A 19,061-nucleotide genomic window follows, 5' to 3' on the forward strand; every position below is an offset into this window, starting at 1 on the left:
CCACTTCCTCTCTCAGTGCTAACCACACGAGAAAGAGATGCAAGAAACAACCAGTCTCTCGAGCACTGAACAGCTTGATTGTACAACCACAAATATGAGTCGCTGTCTTCCAAGTCTATTGTTGAACCTTGCAAACCTGTCAGGCATCGCTCTTACCAGCTCCGTTACCATGATGGGCCACAGTGAAGTCAGATGCTGGGGAGATATTCTTGTCAGCAGCACTCTGAAGGCCAAAAACATCTGAGCCGTTACAACAGGCGACATCCCCACCCGAAGAGTTTCCGTCAAACGTTCTAAAAATGTCAATGTGTTAAATATTAGGAATGATTGAGAGGCAGATCATTTCCTCAATATGTGCAAAATTTACCTTCAATCCCACTCCTCATGTGAAACAGTTACTTCCTGCTAATTCCCCCAAGTCCTTTCAATGCCAGACAGCATCCCATGGGACCAGGGTCTCCATTAATGGTAGGAGTCCATGACAGAAAAAAGTTTGTGAGCAAAACCTTCTCTCCAAGCCCTCCAGTATACACAAAACAGGAGCTTGAAGATAAAAGTGCTTCATGTGCCTGTACAACTTTTCCCCCTCTCCTAGCTTTAAGTTAACCTAGTCTGCTGTTAATTAGTTTTACAGTGTATCTGCTCTCCTAAGTTTGTAAGAAAATGTATTAAATATATCGATCATATGGGATTGCTCATGGGTAGCATTGACTCACTGGACCAAATGGACTTCTATATATCATATTGCCTTTGCTTATGCTGAGTGCAGATCACTTAATCATCAGGAAGTGCCTAATTATGAAATTAATAGGTGATAGAGGCACGTACATTAGGGACATTTAAGAGACTCAGGCACATGGTTGGAAGAAAATGGAGGGCTACGTGGAAGGGAAGTGTTAGATCAGGCGTTCCTGATCTTTTTTGTCCCATGGACCAATACTCCATTAAGCAAGGGGTTTGTGGAGCTGAGGTTGAGAACCCATGTGTTAGGTGGATCTTGGAGTAGTTTGAAAGGTCAGCACCACATTGTGAGCCAAAGGGCCCATACGGCATTCCGCTGCGGCAGCGAACAAGCGGCAGCTGTGAAAGGAGAGACAGAACAACAAAAAGACCAGCCACCACTTCTTCGTCCACACTGCAGCAAGACATGTGGATCCTGGGTCAGGCCCAGCCACTCGAGGACTCACCAATGGACAGCCCGAGGAGAATTTCATACTGGACTCAAGTGATTGCTCTAATATGACTATTACTACTGTGTTGTACCATTTTATGCCCCATACTCCAAAGCAGGATTGCAGTTAACTATCTAGACATTCAGTGTCAATTATTAAGAATGGGAGATAGATAAAGACAAGTGTGTTTGAACTTGCTACCATGAACAATACGATGTTGATAGCCTCTGATTACAGAATCATCTGTAATCTGTGTTGTACAGTCCTGTGCAAAAGTCTTAGGCACATACATATGGCTAAGGTGCCTAAGATTTCTGCACTGTACTGTAGTACATATATACTGTACTACTGTTGCAAAAAAACAAATTTCACAACATATGTGAGTGATGATAAACCTGATTCTGATATGGGTCTCTATTGTGGACTGAGAGTTGAATCATGGTTGGGAAAAGGGGAAGAGAGCAGGAAACACTAGAGAGACATTCTGTAATGATCAATAAGCTAATTGCTTGGAATCAAATGACCTTGCCTGGTGTCTCCGTGCAGGGTGCTCTCCACCAGACGCACTCCTTCTCTGCCAGCTGCCTCACACTCCACCCCATGGCACTCCACCCTCGCCACTCCCAACATCCTTTGCTCTTGCCAGGTTTACAAACTCACTCTCTGCTCCACACTGACAAATACATTGCTGTCCAAAAAGGCTTAGGTACCATAGCTATAAAGATATGTGCATAAGCCTTTTGCACAGTACTGTACAATAAAACATAAGCTGAAAACAAACTGCTGGAAGAACTCGGAGGGTGAGGCTGCGTCTGCAGAGAGGAAATGGGCACAGTTTTGGGGTTAAGATCCTTCATCGGAACTGTCCATTTTCCTCCACAGATGCTGACCCTGTTGAGCTTCTCCAGCAGTTTGTTGGTTCTCCAGTTGACAGCAACTGCGGTCACCTGTGTCAGAGCCCCATGCTGAAGTTTGCAATACAAATTTGACAACCTCCACGTCAACCGATGTGAAGGAATGAAGGACAATAATTGATAGGCTTGGACATACCTCCTGCTATCGCAACACCTTGTTGAACATTGATTGCCGCAGGCCTGTTTCCCATGTCTGATGGTGAGATGGGCGGCGAGGCAGCAACATAACCTTGGCTGTAGCAAGGACTAGGCCTGAAGCCATGGGCTTGCCTGCTACTGCAGTCCAGGTGAGAAGACACTGAAGGCCAGTGCAGGGTGGCCTTCCCTGTTAGTGCCGCCCTTCAGTGTTCAATCGGTGAAATGACAGGCTGGATTGCCCGGAACCAACAATTTGTGGGACCTGTCACTCAGGAAGGGGAAGTCAGGAGAATGCACACCAGTTCTCATTCAGAGTTCAGTGGTGAAAAGGGTAGTTCCTGGGCATCAGCATCTCAGAGGATCTACCATGGGTCCAACATACCAATGTGAGAAGCTCCACTTCATCAGAAGTTTGAGGAAATTTGGTATGTCACCAAAGACTCCTGCAAATTTCTACAGCTATACCATGGAAAGCATTCTGAACGGTTGCATCATTGTCTGAAATGGAGGCTCCAATGCACGGGATTGCAAGAGGCTTCAGAGAGTTGTCGAATCAGCCACTTCCATCATGGGCACAAGCCTCCCACCATCGAGGACATCTACAAGAGGTGTGCCTCAAGAATGCAGCATCCATCATTAAAAACCCTCACCATCCCGGACATGCCTCTTCTCATTACTACCGTCAAGAAGGAAGTTCAGGAGCTTGAAGATCCAGAGTCACTGTTTTAAAAACAAATTCTTCTTTTCCACTACCATCAGATTTCTGAATAGTACATGACCTCATGAATATTACCTCAGTATTTGTCTTTTGCACCACTTTTTAGTAACCTGTAGTAATTTAATGTCTTGCACTGAACTGCTACTTCAAAACAACTCATTGATAATAAACATGATTCTAATTCTAATGTTACTCATTTTACAGAGTTTATGTGTTATAAGCTGCTTTGGGCTTAGTATTTTATTACATTTATAAGGAACTTAGCTGTTAACCAAAATGTGCTAACTGCTGAGCTCAATTTTCACCCACCGTCATAGGTTTACTAGTGGTTAGAAGCAGGAAACCCAAGGACCTTTCTCAAAAAGTTATTGGAAAAAATGTCATCTTAATATTGTACTTTAACCTGTTTTGGTCACATTTCTCTTTGTTAGATCAAAGCATCATTTTTGCGAACAATTAACGCAGGTCACCTTGTATGAGTGGGAGGTACAGGTGATACTGGTCGACTTCACCACTGAAGATTGCGAAGGCTTGGCGCTTCAGCAGCATTGCTTTTTGCTCATAGTTAGCAAAAAGCTTTAATGAACTGCTCTGCATACCTTGAAAGAGAGAAAACATCAATTAGAAAAATGCAATAGCAAAAAACAACCTATAAAAACTAAGGGCAGCAAGGTAGTGTCGTGGTTAGCACGCTTTTCAGTAGGAGTGAACCAGAGTTCAAAAGGAATTTGCACATTCTCCCTGTGACCACATCGGTCTCCTCTGGGTGCTCTGGTTTCCTCCCACAGTCCAAAGACATACCAGTTGGAGGGTTAATTGGTCATTGTAAATTGTCCCATGATTAGGCTAGGATTAATTTGGGGATTGCTTGAAGGGCTTATCCTGCGCTGTAGCACAATAAATAAATAATTAACAAACAAACATTTAAGGGCACTTTATTGCATACACCTCCTCGTTAATGCAAGTATCTAATCAGCTAATCACGTGGCAGCAGCTCAATTCATAAAAGCACACAGACATGGTCAAGAGGTTCAGTTGTCAGCTTTCAATTCACTTTATTTTCCATGAGGAACTTTCTTTGTGCAGTGGTAAGGGCAACATGACAGAACTTACAATACATAATACCACACCACATATAGTTAAACACACCATAAAATACTCACCATAGATAATAAATACTAACAATTAAGGCATGTAATTTAAAATACAAATACACATAATAAAACTTACTTTTTACTGTTAAAGGTGCTGTGCATACTATACATTCAAAATTGGGTGTTGAGGACGTGAATGGAGGAAGACTCTTCTGGTACTGATGGGCAGGGACCTGTAGCGGCGACTAGATGGCATGAGAATGTAGTGTGCGTGTGTGAAGTTTATGTGTAACGTCACCTGCTCTTTGTTGAGCCTTCTTTATTGTCCGTCTTTAATGGGCGCTGCTGAGAGATTCTTGTTCCTGGCCAATGATTTTACTACATACTCTGACGATTCTGTTGAGTGGGCTGAGGTCGATAGCGCTCATTGCTCTGAACCATTCCGTGATGTTGTAGGTTAATATTGATTCAATTTATAAAATATCTGGAGAATTGATGGCTGGACCTGAAGTTTCCTCATCTTCCTGAGGAAAAATAGCCATTGTTGGCACTTGGAGAGTATCAGCCCACCATTGGCCTTAAAGGTGATTTTTTTGTGCCAAGGTACCCATATTCTCCAACATGCTTTATCGACTGGCCACTTAATTTCCAGGGTTGGGACAGTGTATGTTGTTTTCTGAAGTCCACTGCCATTTCCTTAGTTTTACTGGGGTTCAGGTCCAGATAATTGTTTATGCACCATCCAGCAAATGTGTTGATTTCCTCATTGATGCAGTCATCAGAGTTGGTAGTGTCAATGATGACTGTGTCATCTGAGTACCTGATGTACTGCATGCCTGGGGGTGAGCTTCGGCAGTCGTCCGTGAACAAGACTGGTGAGCTAACTGAGCCCTGTGGTGCTCCAGTTGACATTTGCCTGTTGGCGCTCATATGACCATTATATCTCACTTTTTGCTGTCTGTCTGTGAGGAAGGACAGGATGAAGTTGGGGTTTACATTCATTTGCTGGAGTTTGTGTCCCATGACGTGAGGTTGCACAATGTTAAGTGCGCTGGAGAGACAACATCCTAACAAATAATCCAGACATCCCCAGTGATGTGTAGGTTTGGTGCAGTAACGTCAGTACTGCATCTTCCAGGCTTCTTTTCAGCCTACAAGCAAACCGGAGTGGATCAGTGAGCCTGCTTACCATCACCTGTAGCTGTGGTAGTGGAGCCTTTCAAAGGACTTCATTACCAGCGATGTTAGAGCTACAGGAGGATGGTCATTATTGCAGGTGGGGTTGCTCTTCTTAGGAATTGGGAATATGATGACGGTTTTCCAAATAGTTGGTATGGAATTTCAGACAGAGAGCGTTTGAAGAGATGACAGAAAACCTCTTGACAGTTGTCTACAGCAGAGCTTCAGTCTCCATCCACTGATGTTGTCTGGACCTTGTGCTTTACTGGGGTTTGTTCTCCTGAGTACTCTCTCCACCTCTCTCGGATGAAACTCTAAATTGGTGCTGCTTGGTGAATCTGATAGAAGAACGGTGGTCAGCTCCCCCATCTCCAGTGTGACGTTGTACTGATCAAACCTGCAGTAAAAGCTGTTCACTCCTTCTGCAAACACTACACATTTCTCCTGACCTGGGCAAGATGGAGGCTTGCCACTGTTTTGACACCTTCCCAGGCACCTCTAGCTTTGCCTTAGCAGGAAGGTGACAGTAACTCAGATAACCACATATTACAACAGTGGTGTGCAGAAGAGCATCTCTGAACACACAACACTTCGAAACTTGAAGTAGATGAGTTATAGCAGAAGACCACAAACATATACTCAGTAGCCATTTTATTAGGTACAGGAAGAAATTAGTAAAGGGGCCACTGAGTTTAGTCCCGGAGAAAGGATTTTTTAAAAAAGCAATTTAAACTGAAAATTTTTACGATTTGCAGAATGTTCATTCATCTTCATTGGTATATGAAGAACAAAGAAAATGGCTGACAACTTAATTTATCTTTATGTTCAAATACTGATGCATTGAATTATCAGCACTTCAAAGATCTGCAACTTTATGACCTTGTTAATCTCGATCCCTACTTTGGTTTGCAGATCTATAAACACTCATCTCTTTTTGTATTCGACCTGTTCCGTACCCCATAACTGGGTTGTCAAACCAGCAGGAATGGAACACTCGTTGGCGTCTGTAATTACTAGAAACTACTAACGTTTATTAGTAAATTAAGTAATATAGTACACTAAAGGCAAGGATATAAATGTACCAGGTTAACAATGATAATATACACATATACACAGAAATATGGGAATAGGAATCAGCCAAGCTCTATCGAAGTCTAGGGGTAAATGATCAGTCTTCAAGTGAAGCAGAGCTCAGTTCAGTTTAGAGTAGTTCGAGGTAGTTGTTGTCGTACCGTTGGGGGGGGGGGGGGGGGAGGAGAGAGAGAGAGAGCTGAGATTTCAGGCAAACCTTCTGTTGTGGTCACCGACTGTGACTCCTCCGTTCTAGATGTGACCGTGGTGAACCCGTCACCCAGCCAAGGGTGGACACACAACATCTTTACACCCTGTGAGTCTCTGACCAATTCCCGCGAATCGGTCCTCCAAACTCCCACTGACTTGTGGGGGCACAATGCTCTCTTCAGGGTCTCGTGGCATCTCTGCGGTGTCTTAGCAAACCCGCTATTTTATCCCCCCCCCCCCGATGGGGTATCACCTGTCCATCAAACTTCACCACTTCCTTTTGTCTCAGCAGTGTTAATGAGCAAATCATGTTCAAAGCAAAGTCTCTCTCTCTCTCTCTCTCTCTCTCTCTCTCTCATATTAGCATTTTGAAAGGCTCTCCTTATCTCTCTTTTTAGCAGCAGCCATTCTGCAGCTCTGCTTGGCTTCACACATAACAGACCTATTACACTCATTTTCAAAAAGGATGTTCTCTCTCATGCCTCTGCTGAAACTCTGCCAAAACTCTGCCACCTCTCAACTCAGAGGCAAGATACAACATGGTAAATAGCTGAAGTTGCAACTATTGTTTTGTACAATAGCAGCAGATGCAATAAAGAAAGCAGCTGTTACATTCTCAACCTGTGGCTAACAAGTAGAAAGTAGCAGAATAAACGTGTAAGTGACAGATTTGTACCTCATAATTAAGAGATAACACACCCATAGCATCAAGATGTGGCATGTTACAGCAAGTTATGCAGGCCAGAAAGAGAAAAGCAAACACGAGGAAATCTGCAGATGCTGGAAATTCAAACAACACACACAAAATGCTGGTGGAACACAGCAGGCCAGGCAGCATCCATAGGGAGAAGCACTGTCGACGTTTCAGGCCAAGACCCTTCGTCAGGACTAACTAAGAGAAAAGATAGCAAGACATTTGAAAGTGGGATGGGGAGGGGGAAGTCTGAAATGATAGGAGAAGACTGGACAGGGAGGGATAAAGCTAAGAGCTGGAAAGTTGATTGGGAAAATGAATACTCAGTTGGAGAAGGGAAAGGATCATGGGATGGGAGGCCTAGGGAGAAACAAAGGGGGAGGGGAGCACCAGAGGGAGATAGAGAACAGGCAAGGAGTGATTGTGAGAAGGGCCAAGAGAGAAAAGGGGAGGGGGGGGGGGAGATAAATAAATAAGGGATGGGTTAAGAAGCGGAGGAGGGGCAGTAAGGAAGTTATAGAAATCAATGTTCATGCCATCAGACTGGAGGCTACCCAGATGGAGTATCAGGTTTTGTTCCTCCAACCTGAGTGTGGCTTCATCTTGGCAGTAGAGGAGGCCATGGATAGACATATCAGAATGGGAATGGGACGTGGAATTAAAATGTGTGGCCACTGGGAGATCCTGCTTTTTCTGGCGGACCGAGTGTAGGTGTTCAGCAGGACCTCCCAGTGGCCACACATTTTAATTCCAAGTCCCATTCCCATTCTGAAATGTCAGGTACCTTCTTCCTGATGGCTACAGTGAGAAGAGAGCATGACCTGTGTAGTATGGGTCCCTGATGATGGATGCTACTTTACCTGTGATGGACTGGGCTGTATCCACTACTTCGGCTGGGTTTTGCTTTCAAGGGCATTACACTCCAGGCTGTGATGCAACCAGTCAATATACTCTCCACCACGCATCCAGAAGTTTTTGGATGTCATGCTGAATCTTCACAAATGTCTAAGGAAATAGAGACTTCCTTCGTAATTGCACTTACATGCTGGGCCTAAGGCAGGTCCTCTGAAATGATAGTGGTGGCATCCTTCAGTCTTGTGAGACCATGGATCTATGCCTGGAATGTTTTCCAGGTCTCTATGGAAGACTGGCAGTTGCCCATGCAGCGAGTCTCCCCTCTCCACACCATCGATGTTGTCCAAGGGAAGGGCAAGTGCCGATACAGCTTTGTACCGGTATCGTCGCAGGAGTTGCCAGAGTGAGGTTGAAGGCAACATCGGTCTGCCTTAGAGACTCCAGCTCTGGATTTGTCCTCAGGGTTTACTCCCGAAGCCCTTCCCATGAGTGGGTATGGGCGCAAGGCAGCGGAGGTTTGAAATCAGAGTTTTCCCTCTCTGAGATTAACTGCCTTCCCAGGCTGATGAGCTCCATCTACCCAAAGCGACTGGTCTTAGGGCGCCAGGACCCGCCTTCACCCCTCCTCTTATCAGTAGGGACATTTCCACTGGGCTTAGAGGCCGAGTCACACGAGATGGCCTGGAGTTGGACTTGGTTGTCAGCGACTATTTGAGGCGCATGAAATGGTAACACCGAGGAATTTCAAGCAGCTGACCTTCTCCACCTTTGTTCCCCCGATGAGGACTGGATCATGGATCTCTGGTTTCCTCCTCCTGAAGTCAATAGTCAGCTCCTTGGTGTTGCTGACATTGAGTAACAGGTTGTTGTTATGATACCACTTACTCATATTTTCAATCTCCCCCCCATATGCAGATTCATCACCACCTTTGATTCAGACAACAATGGTCGGCATTACTGGCCAATAAATCACCACCGAGTTCCAAACCTGTTCTTCGACTCCCCTTGTGGAGACTTCCCTTCTGGCATTGGCATACTTCCACACACTCCTTGCCTTAAGGACAACATGTTTTTGTGTTGAATGCTTGTTTTCCTATTCATTTATTTCAATAAATTTACATGAGTACAAAATGTTCAAAAGTTCTTCCTTCATGAACAACTGGAATTCAGTGACAATAATCATGCTGACACTTCAAAATTTGAAGTAAATTTATTATAAATAAAAAAGCAGTAAGTATCGAGAGCTTGTGATGAAGAGTGCTTGAAATGAGTCCACAGGTTGTGGGAACACTTCAATGACAGGTGAAGCAAAGCTGAGTGGTTATCCCCTTTGGTTCAAGGGCCTGATGCTTGAGGGGTAATAACTGTTCCAGAGTCTGGTGGTGAGAATCCTGAGGTTCCTGTACCTTCCTCCTGATGGCAGGAGCAAGGAGAGAGCATGAGCCGGGAGGTGGGAGTCCTTGATGATGGATGCTGCTTTCCTACAACAATGCTTTGTGTATTTCTGTTCAATGGTGGAGAGGGCTTTACTTGTAATCGACTGCCATATCCACTACTTTTTGTAGTGTTGATGTTTCCATACCAGGCTGTGATTCAGCCAGTCAATAAACTCTCCACCTCACACATATAGAAACTTCTCAAAGTTTTAGGTGTCTTGCCAAATCTTCACAAAGTAGAGACACTGCTGTGATTTCTTTATAATTGTCCTTACCTGCTGGCCCAGGACAGGTGCCCTGAAAGGATAATACTGAAAAATTTAAAGTTGCTGGCTGTCATGAATCCCGTGACAAGTTGGAAAGGACCAGCAGAAATGGAACACACCTGGAGTCTGGTTTACTTTAAATTAAGACTATATTTATTATTACTAAAAATTAATATCATTAAACCGGATTATACGATACAGGTTATAAACTATTTTATATATCTCCCCAAAAATGTGTGTGTGGTTACAAAAATAATAGAACTAGAGGTAGATATCAGTCTTAGGGTGTCAGGTAAGTTTAAGCAGCTCAGTTCACTTTGTGTTGTGTTGAGTTGAAAGGAGGGAGGAGAGAGGGGGGGAGAGCGAGGGGAGAGAGGGGGAGGGAGGGGAGGGGGAGAGAGGGGGGAGAGAGAGGGGCAGAGAGAGGGGGAGAGAGAGAGGGGGAGAGAGAGGGGGGGGAGAGAGAGAGGGGGGAGAGAGAGAGGGGGGAGAGAGAGAGGGGGAGAGAGAGAGGGGGAGAGAGAGAGGGGAGAGAGAGAGGGGGAGAGAGAGAGGGGGAGAGGGGGGAAGGGGAGAGAGAAGGGGGAAGGGGAGAGAGAAGGGGGAAGGGGAGAGAGAAGGGGGGAGAGAGAAGGGGGAGAGAGGGGGGAGAGAGAAGGGGGAGAGAGAAGGGGGAGAGAGAGAGGGGGGGAGGGAGAGGGAGGGAGGGAGGGGGGAGGGAGAGGGGGGAGGGAGAGGGGGGAGGGAGAGGGGGGAGGGAGGGGGGGAGGGAGAGAGGGGGGAGGGAGAGAGAGAGGGGGAGAGAGAAGGGTGAGAGAGAGAGGGGGAGGGGGGAGAGAGAGGGGGAGGGAGGGGGGGAGGGAGAGAGGGGGAAGGGAGAGAGGGGGAGGGAGAGAGAGAGGGGAGAGAGAAGGGTGAGAGCGAGAGGGGGAGGGGGGAGAGAGAGGGGGAGGGAGGGGGGGAGGGAGAGGGGGGAGGGAGAGGGGGAGGGAGAGAGGGGAGAGAGAGAAAGAGAGAGAGAGAAAGAGAGAGAGAGTTAGTTAATTTAGTTGATGTTTAAGTTGGCAGCTTTAGTTGTTCTTGCTTCTGAAGTCTTTAGAGTCACTTCGTGTGAACCCCACACGGACGGACAGAGCCCCTTCTAGGGAACGGTCTACTAACCCACGGCAGGGGTTCACCTTCAGCAGACCCCCACAGGCAAGCTCTTACCCACACTGGTAATCACGGGTCGAAATTAATCGGTCCGTGGCCTCCACCCTCGTGGTGGTCTGATACTCCACCAGTGGTTTTTCAGGTAGCTCTTCCGCGCTTCTCCCATGTCGTGTCTCCTCTGCCGTTATCAGACAAAAGCCTCAACTTTTATAATCCGTCCGAAATTCCAGCCGTCCGTTAGCTCAACCGCTCTGAGCTGTTACCATGGTGACTTCCCAGCTCGTGTCTCAGCTGGCTCCATACTCTCCCTCTCAAGGTCACAATTAAAAGTGTTATCAAAACCAAGTCAGAGTCCTCTCTCTCTTTTAATTGCCTCCTTGTTCATTAGACTGCTGAATTTTCTAGCAGTTTCTCACCTGCGTGACACTGGCCCTCTCCACCACCTCTGATGAAGGCTGGTAAATGGATCTCTGGTTTGCTCCTCCTGAAGTCAATAATGATCTCCTTGGTCTTGATGACATTGACTAAGAGGTTGTTGTTATGGCACCACCAGCCAGATTTTCAATTTCCCTCCTATATGCTGATTCATCACTGACTTTGATTCAGCCTACGACACTGGTGTCATCAGCAAACTTGAATATGTTGTTGGAGCTGTGCTTAGCCACAGTTATAAATGTAAAACGAGTAGGGCAGGGAGTTAAGCACACAACCTTGTGAGGCACCTGTGCTGATGGAGATTGTGGAAGAGATGTTGTTGCCGATCCAAACTGACTGGGGTCAACAAGTGAGGAAACTGAAGATCCAAATGCACAAGAATGTATTAAGGTCAAGGTTTTGAGCTTTATAGATTTTGGGGTGGGGGATGATGGTATTGAATGCCACGATGTAGTCTATAAACAGCATCTTGATGTAAGCATCTTTGCTGTCCAGATCTTCCAGGGTTGAGTGAGGAGACAATGAAATGGTATCTGTTGCTCTGGTAGACAAATTAGAATTCATTGCCACAAATACTTATGGAGGTCAAGTCATTGTGGCAATGAATATTTAAAGCAGAGGTTGATAGGCTCTTCACTTGTAAGGGTGTCAAAGGTTATGGAGAGAAGACAGAATATTGAGGTTGTGAAGGATAATCGGTAGAGCGGACTCAATGAGCTGAACGGTCTAATTCTGTTGCTGTGTCTAAAACGCTTATTGCCTACCATTGCTAACAATTGCAGTTTCAAAAATTCTCATCAAATAACAGCTTAGTATTCATAAACACACCAGATTATGCAGAGCAGTCAGGATGAAGGGTTTAGGTTCAAAACGTCAACTACATCTTCCTTTCCATAGAGGCTGCCCAGCCTGCCAAGTTCTGCCACCATCTTGTGTGTGTAGCTTGATATTCGAATAGCAAAACTGCTTAAATTTGGGTTGAATGCTAGTTTGAATATGAGTATTTGCAACCACAAAAAACTGGACTTACTCATCAAATCCTTGAACATTGTTTTCTCATGAGTCAACAGGTGGTCAATGATGGACTTCCAGCTGGGGGAAAAAAAAGACAATTTAGTAATCATTTATTCTTCTCTCTCTGGATAATAGAACATAGAACAATGCAGCACAGTACAGCGCATTCAGCCCATGATACTGTACTGATCTCTTAACCTACTCTAAGATGAATCTAAGCCTCCCTCCTGCATAGCCCTCCATTGTTCTATCATCCGTGTTATATCTAAGAGTTGCTTAAATGTCCCCAGTGTTGTGCTTCTACTATGCACTACCCCCGGTAAAGTCCTGCTCATCACCCGAGCAGTGACACTGATATTCCAACAGAAGCTTCGTTTATTGGGATCTGGGTGACACTGGAAAGATGACATATATCTCCACTGGTCCATGGGTAGCATCCCATCTGAATGTTGATATTGAAGAGGGTGTCCCAGTCCTCACTGCTGCACTGAAGCGACTGCCACGTTTTACAGCAAAGGTAAACTCGACCAACTCCCCTCCTCCCAACATCCGAGCTACTACTTATGCAAAATGTCAAAGGACAGGGGTGCATGGGTTGTCCAGGGAGGTGCAGCACCTCCGGTCAAGGGTCCATTCCACAGCAGCTCATTCACCTTTGGTCCCCACAGAATGCTCAGCTCTCAGGTTTGGCTCCAAGCAGCTGTTTGCATACAACAGCAGACACCCCATTACATCACTTCAAAAGGTAAACCTGAGCTAGCACGTGGTCAGCTTTGGAGAACTGGGAGGTTGAGATCTACAGTGAGATCCAAGGCCCAGGAAGGCAGTTATACAATGCTTCATGGAGAATGAAGGGCATGATGAGGCATAAAGCCCCTCATGGTCATCCACTGCATCTAAGGGACACCCCAGTCTGCAACAACTACTCATACCACTGGACCCGGACTTCCAAGGTCAAGAGAGTAAAAATGCCCCCAGTGCAACAGCTTTCCCACCTTAAAAGCTCCCCGCACAGGTTTGCTGTTATTGTCAGAAATGATGGACAACCATTCAAAATGACACAAGAATATTTCCACTTTTAAACATTCTGATTTGAAGATAAAAAGGTGGTTCAGTGGTAATATTCTTGCTTGAGTCAGGGCTGTGGACCAACATATTTAGCGGGACTTACTGATTAATACACGACGAGTCCATCTGAAAGAAGAGTGGGTCCATGAAGAGATCAAAGGCTTCCTTTTTCCAAGCCCTCTTAGTGTACGCATAGCCACTTAAACTGCTTAGTAACTCAGCGGCAGCTCGAAAACTTGGTATGTTGTGCACACTAGAAAGAAATAAACAGTCACTCGTTCAGAAAAGAGGAAAAAATCCACTATTTGGTAGATGGAACATACTTGCACCTCAACAAAACCAAAGCTCTGCTGTACAAACTCTGCAAGTCTCAATATCTACAGATGCAATGGGATAGTCAACAATTTGGGTTGAGACTCTGCTTTAGGACTGCAAACATCAATCATCCCTGTGCCTCCAAAGATGCCGCCTGATGCACTAAGTTCGCTGAGGCTTTATAAAATATTGGCCAAATTGTACTTGCAGTATTGTGAATGGTTTTAGGCCCTGTATCTGAGAAAATATGTGCTAACACTGAAAAGGTCCTGAAGAGGATCACAAGAACAATTACAGGAATGAAAGGGTTAATGGATGAGGAGCATTTGATGTTTGGGCCTGTACTTGCTGGAGTTTAGAAGTATGGGTGGTGGGGGGGGGGGGGGAGAAATCTCACTGAACGTATCAAATGTTGAAAGGTTTTGAGAGAATGGATATGGAGAGGATGCTTCCAATAATGGGAGAGTTGAGGACCAGAGGACACAGCCTCAGAATAGAACCACATCCTTTAGAACAGAGCTAAGGAGGAATTTTTTTCTCCAGAGGGTGGTGAATCTGTGGAATTCTTCGCCCCTGTGAATATCAGTTCATTGTGTATACTTAAAGCAGAGGTTGCTAAGTTCTTGATTAGTAAGGATGAGATGGGTTACAGGGAGAAGGCAGGGGAATAGAGTTGAGAGGGATAATAAATCAGCCATGATGGAATGGTGCAGTAGAGTTGATGAGCTGAATGGCCTAATTTTGCTCCTATGTCTTATGGTCCTATGTGTTTTGGCCTAGTTCGTTCAGCTATTTGTTTTTCCACTCCAGTTTCAGCATGTTTTCCAAAGTAATTGCATTCATTTACATTCATTGATAAAATAGCCAAAAAGGTCTCTTACCAGAACATGTTCATCAATAGATTTGAACAAAAAATTATAAATCTGCACCAACACAATTAAATTGATAGGAAAATAAAGACTAAAATAAAGAACCACAACATCCAGAAACCCAGATGTAAAACACAGAGATAAGGGCACCCAGTGAGCAGCAACTTATGGGCAAATAACGAGAGAGGTCAGAGGAAAATGGCCAGTTTGGTTCCAGCTGACGGGAAGGCGACAGTAACTCAAACAACCACACATTACAACAGTGGTGTGCAGAAGAGCATCTCTGAATGCACAGCATGTCAAACCTGGGCTACAGCAGAACACCACATATATTTCCGCTCTTCCACGATGTGAAAAATATGGATTTTGGGAGGTGTATCCAGGCTAGCATGCACACTCAGTGGCCACTTTATTAGGTACACCTATACACTTGCTCATTAATGCAAATATCTAATCAGCCAAACATGTGGGAACATCTCAATGCACAAATGCATGTTTAATTGTTCGGACTAAACAACAAAATGGGGAAGAAATGTGATCTAAGTGACTTTGTTCATGGAATTATTGTTGGTGTCAGATGGGGTGATTTGAGCATATCAGAAACTGCTGATCTCCTGGGATTTTCATGCACAACAGTCTCTAGAGTTTACAGAGAATGGTGCAGACAAACAAAAATAAAATCAGTTCAAAGGATGAAAACGCTTTGTTAATGGGAGAGCTCAGAGGAGAATGGCCAGACTGGCTCAAGCCAACAGGAAGGCATCAGCGACTCAAATAACCACACATTACAACAGTGTGTGCAGAAGAGCATCTCCGTACACACGTGTCAAACCTCGAAGTGGATGGGCTACAGCAGCAGAAGATCACAGCTAGTTCCATTCTTCGGTACACACCTGTACCTAATAAAGTGGCCACTGAATGTATATTCAAGGCACAGATAAAAGGGTTTCTAAGTTAAAATTTACTGGGATGAGGCAGAAGCTCCAAGGCCTGTGATCAGTTAGCCCTTGACCTTACTGGATTATTGTGTGCAATGCTGGTCACCTAGCTACAGCAATGATAAAATAGAAAGAGTGGAGAGAAAATTTACAGAGATTTAGCCAGGACTTGAGGACCTGAGTTATAGGGAATAGTTAAATAGCTTAGGATTTTATTCTGTGAAGTGTAGGAGAATAAGGGGAGATATGATAGAGATGTGTAAAATTATGAGGGGTATACATCGGGTAAATGCAAGGAAGCTTTTTCCACTGACGTCTGGTGACACTAAAACTAGAAGTCAAAGGTTAAGGGTGACAGGTGGAATATTTAAAGGGAACATGAGGGGGATCATCTTTGCTCAGGGGGTGGAACAAGCTGCCAGTGAAAGTGGTAGATGCAGGTTTGACGTTAACATTGACAAGTTTGGATAGGTACATGGATGAGAAGGATACGGAGGACTATGGTTCAGCTACAAATTAAGGGGATTGGAAAGGATAATAGTTCAGCATGGACTAGATGGGCCGAAGGGCCTGTTTCTGTTCTGAAGTGCTGTACAAGTCTACCGCATGATAGGGCAGATGTGGGGATTTTTAGCCCACTCTCAGTTTAAGATTATTTTGGATTTATCAACTTCCCTTCTGTTCTTCCTGTTCACTGTCACTTTACACTAATCACAGATTCAGTTATAGAGCCACAGAGTACTGCAGCACAGAAACAGGACATTTGTCCCATCTAGTCTATGTCAGCTGGGTTTGCTGCCTAGTCCCTTCCACCTGCACCTGATTATAGCCCTTCCAAGCCTCTCACCCACCACATCCACTGGCAGCTCGTTCCACACTCACATCATTCCCCCTTGAATATTTCACCTTTCACCTAAATCTACGACCTCCAGTTCTAAGTCTCACCCAATCTAGGGCAAAAATGTCTTTGCATTTTTTGATGCAACGTGGCATGCACTCAGCCAGCTCTGCTAAATTACTGTTTTTGTATACTGTATTTTAATAACTCGACTCTTTTCAAATCCTGACTGGGTAGTGGAGCACTCTAGCAAATCTTCTATCAGAGCATTTTTATGATGCACTACCAAATCTGGGTTACTGCTGGTTCATATTCATTCTGCACAACTGAGCGAAATGTGCCAGAGCTGAGAGCATGAGACAACTCACTACAAAGGAGCAGTGCCTACAATATTGTCCAGCTCACTACATGAGACATACACTCAGTGAACCTGCTCATTCTCGCAAAAACCTAACCGGCCGCAACTCAATGCATAAAAAAATTCCGTACATAGTCGAGAGGTTTAGTTGTGTTCAGAGCAAACATCAGAATGGAGAAGGAATGTGATCTAAGTGACATGAACCATGGAATGATTACTGGTGCCAGATGGGGTAGTTTGAGTATCTCAGAAGCTGCTGATCTCCTGGGATTTTAACACACAACAGTCTCCAGAGGAGGGATTTCCAACTTGGGGTCTGTGGACCTCTTGCTTAATGCTATTGGTCCATGGCATGGAAAAGCTTGGGAACCCCTGCTCTAGAGTTTACAGAGAATGGTGCAAATAAACAAAAAAAAAAAAATCATCCAGTGAGCAGCAGTTCTGTGGATGAAAATGCCTTGTTAATGAGAGAGGTCAGAGGAGAACGCCAGACTGGTTCAAACCGACAGGAAGTTGACAGCAACTCAAATAACCACACACTACATGGTGTGGAGAAGAGCATCTCTGAAAGCACAACATGTCAAACCTTGAAGTGGATGGGCTGCAACCGCAGAAGACCTCTCTGGGTTCCATTCCTGCACCTAATGACGTGGCCACTGGGTGTATTTAGAAGGAGCGTAAACTGGTCAATATAGCCATGTAGCAATGAGAAACTTAAAGTAAAGCTATAGATTCTGGAAATGAGAAATAGAAGCAGAAAATTTTGCAAACACTTAGTGGGATTGGAGGGAATCTGAGGAAAGAGAAACAGTTTCAGATTACAAAACAATTAGGCTAACATTACTAGATAACGTGGAGATAAACAGTACGCATGGATCTATTCAAAGCTCTTGTGTTATTGATATATTCGGTTGTATTTAAATCTAGTTTTTGTCAATTTTGTCCTGAAACTCAGATTTCTTTCAATTCACTCCATGGTGATTAGTCCACTTAAACCACATAAACACTTCTTTTTATTACCTGTGGTTTTTCAAGTATGGGAAGACGTAGTATAGCAGCCGAGAGATAAGCGGCACTGCTTTCTCCTTCTCATCGCTCCGGTAGATAACGTCCAGGAGATGAGCCAGCAGCTGACCATTTGCAAAATCAAGTTCAAATAAAGCATGTCAGAAACAGATTAGCTTCGTTTGTCATAAGTACATTGTACCCTGGTCACTTGCACCAGGGGTCCATAAGCATCGCCACGTGGCCAGTGTCAACATATAACGTCCACAACTTACTAACCCTAACTTGTACATCTTTAGACTGTGGGAGGAAACCCATGTGGTCACTGGGTGAACCAACAAACTCCTTACAGGGACTGGTGGAAGTGAACCCTGATCCTACAGCTGGCGTTGTATAGCACTGCTACAACTGCTACTCTATCCTGCTCCCCCTGAACAGTATATAAAAACTCAACATCCCAGTGCTTACCCACTATAATCTCAATTATAGCAATTTGTCAACACAATTTTTCTTTCAATTGATTTAAAAATTATTTTGTGCCTGAACAATTATTGACTTGGGAAGGAAAGGGTTAAAAGGGGACCCAAAGACAACTTTTTCCCACTTGGAGCAGGGGCTTGCAACCTTTTTTATGCCATGGGCCTTTAACTACAGCTCCTTCACCCTCAAAGGCAAGCTCAGTTACTGCAAAAGAACGAATGTGCATTTACGTTGATTCAACTGTGATACCGTTACATCAGAGAGATATGTACATGGCCCAGGTGCAGGTAGATGGGACTAAGAAGCCAATCTGGTTGGCATGGACTGGACAGACCGAAAGGCCTTGTTCTGTGCTGTAGTTTTCTATGACTCTAAGGCAAGTCTGCTTGACAAGAAGTGAATCACTTTACCATTGTTACCAGCATGACAACATGAGAAAGCTTAAGTTTCATTTTACTGGCTTGTACGTGTGATGTGGGTGCGACGGGCACAGCCAATATTTACTGTCAGTTTCTATTGGCAACCTGAAAGGAGGGACTTGCCAGGTTATTACAGAGAAACTTAAGAGTGATATTAGGGGAACACATATTAACACTGGCCGAGTAAGATTTAGACATTTCTTTCCTCAAGTACATCAGTGAACCTGAAGGAATTTCATGCCATTTGAGTATTACGTGGGGTATGACAATGAGAGGTTCCTGGCTCCCGTACTAATGCTATTTGTTTCTAAACTATAGAGTACGGATTTCCAGCCATTTTTATGCCATGGACCAATACCATTAAGCAAGGGGTCCATGGACCACAGGTTGGGAACCCATGCTGTAGAGGATAAAATAAAGAAA

At 44.7% G+C, this 19,061-nt stretch overlaps 1 protein-coding gene across 3 annotated transcripts in view; it reads right to left on the minus strand.

The window, feature by feature from the left end:
• Window positions 1-19,061, minus strand: part of dop1b (DOP1 leucine zipper like protein B) — a 204,075-nt gene that overhangs the window by 15,819 nt on the left and 169,195 nt on the right. For all 3 annotated transcript variants that reach the window (XM_059968854.1, XM_059968855.1, XM_059968856.1), the window contains 5 exons: window positions 17,755-17,864; window positions 13,520-13,669; window positions 12,365-12,426; window positions 3,413-3,541; window positions 157-293 (listed from right to left, as the gene is read on the minus strand). In XM_059968854.1, the coding sequence (XP_059824837.1) occupies window positions 157-293; window positions 3,413-3,541; window positions 12,365-12,426; window positions 13,520-13,669; window positions 17,755-17,864 (588 nt within the window). The remainder of the gene's footprint in view (window positions 1-156; window positions 294-3,412; window positions 3,542-12,364; window positions 12,427-13,519; window positions 13,670-17,754; window positions 17,865-19,061) is intronic.

The sequence above is a fragment of the Hypanus sabinus genome, chromosome 4 (assembly GCF_030144855.1).
Source record: "Hypanus sabinus isolate sHypSab1 chromosome 4, sHypSab1.hap1, whole genome shotgun sequence".
NCBI classification, from domain to species: Eukaryota; Metazoa; Chordata; class Chondrichthyes; order Myliobatiformes; family Dasyatidae; genus Hypanus; species Hypanus sabinus.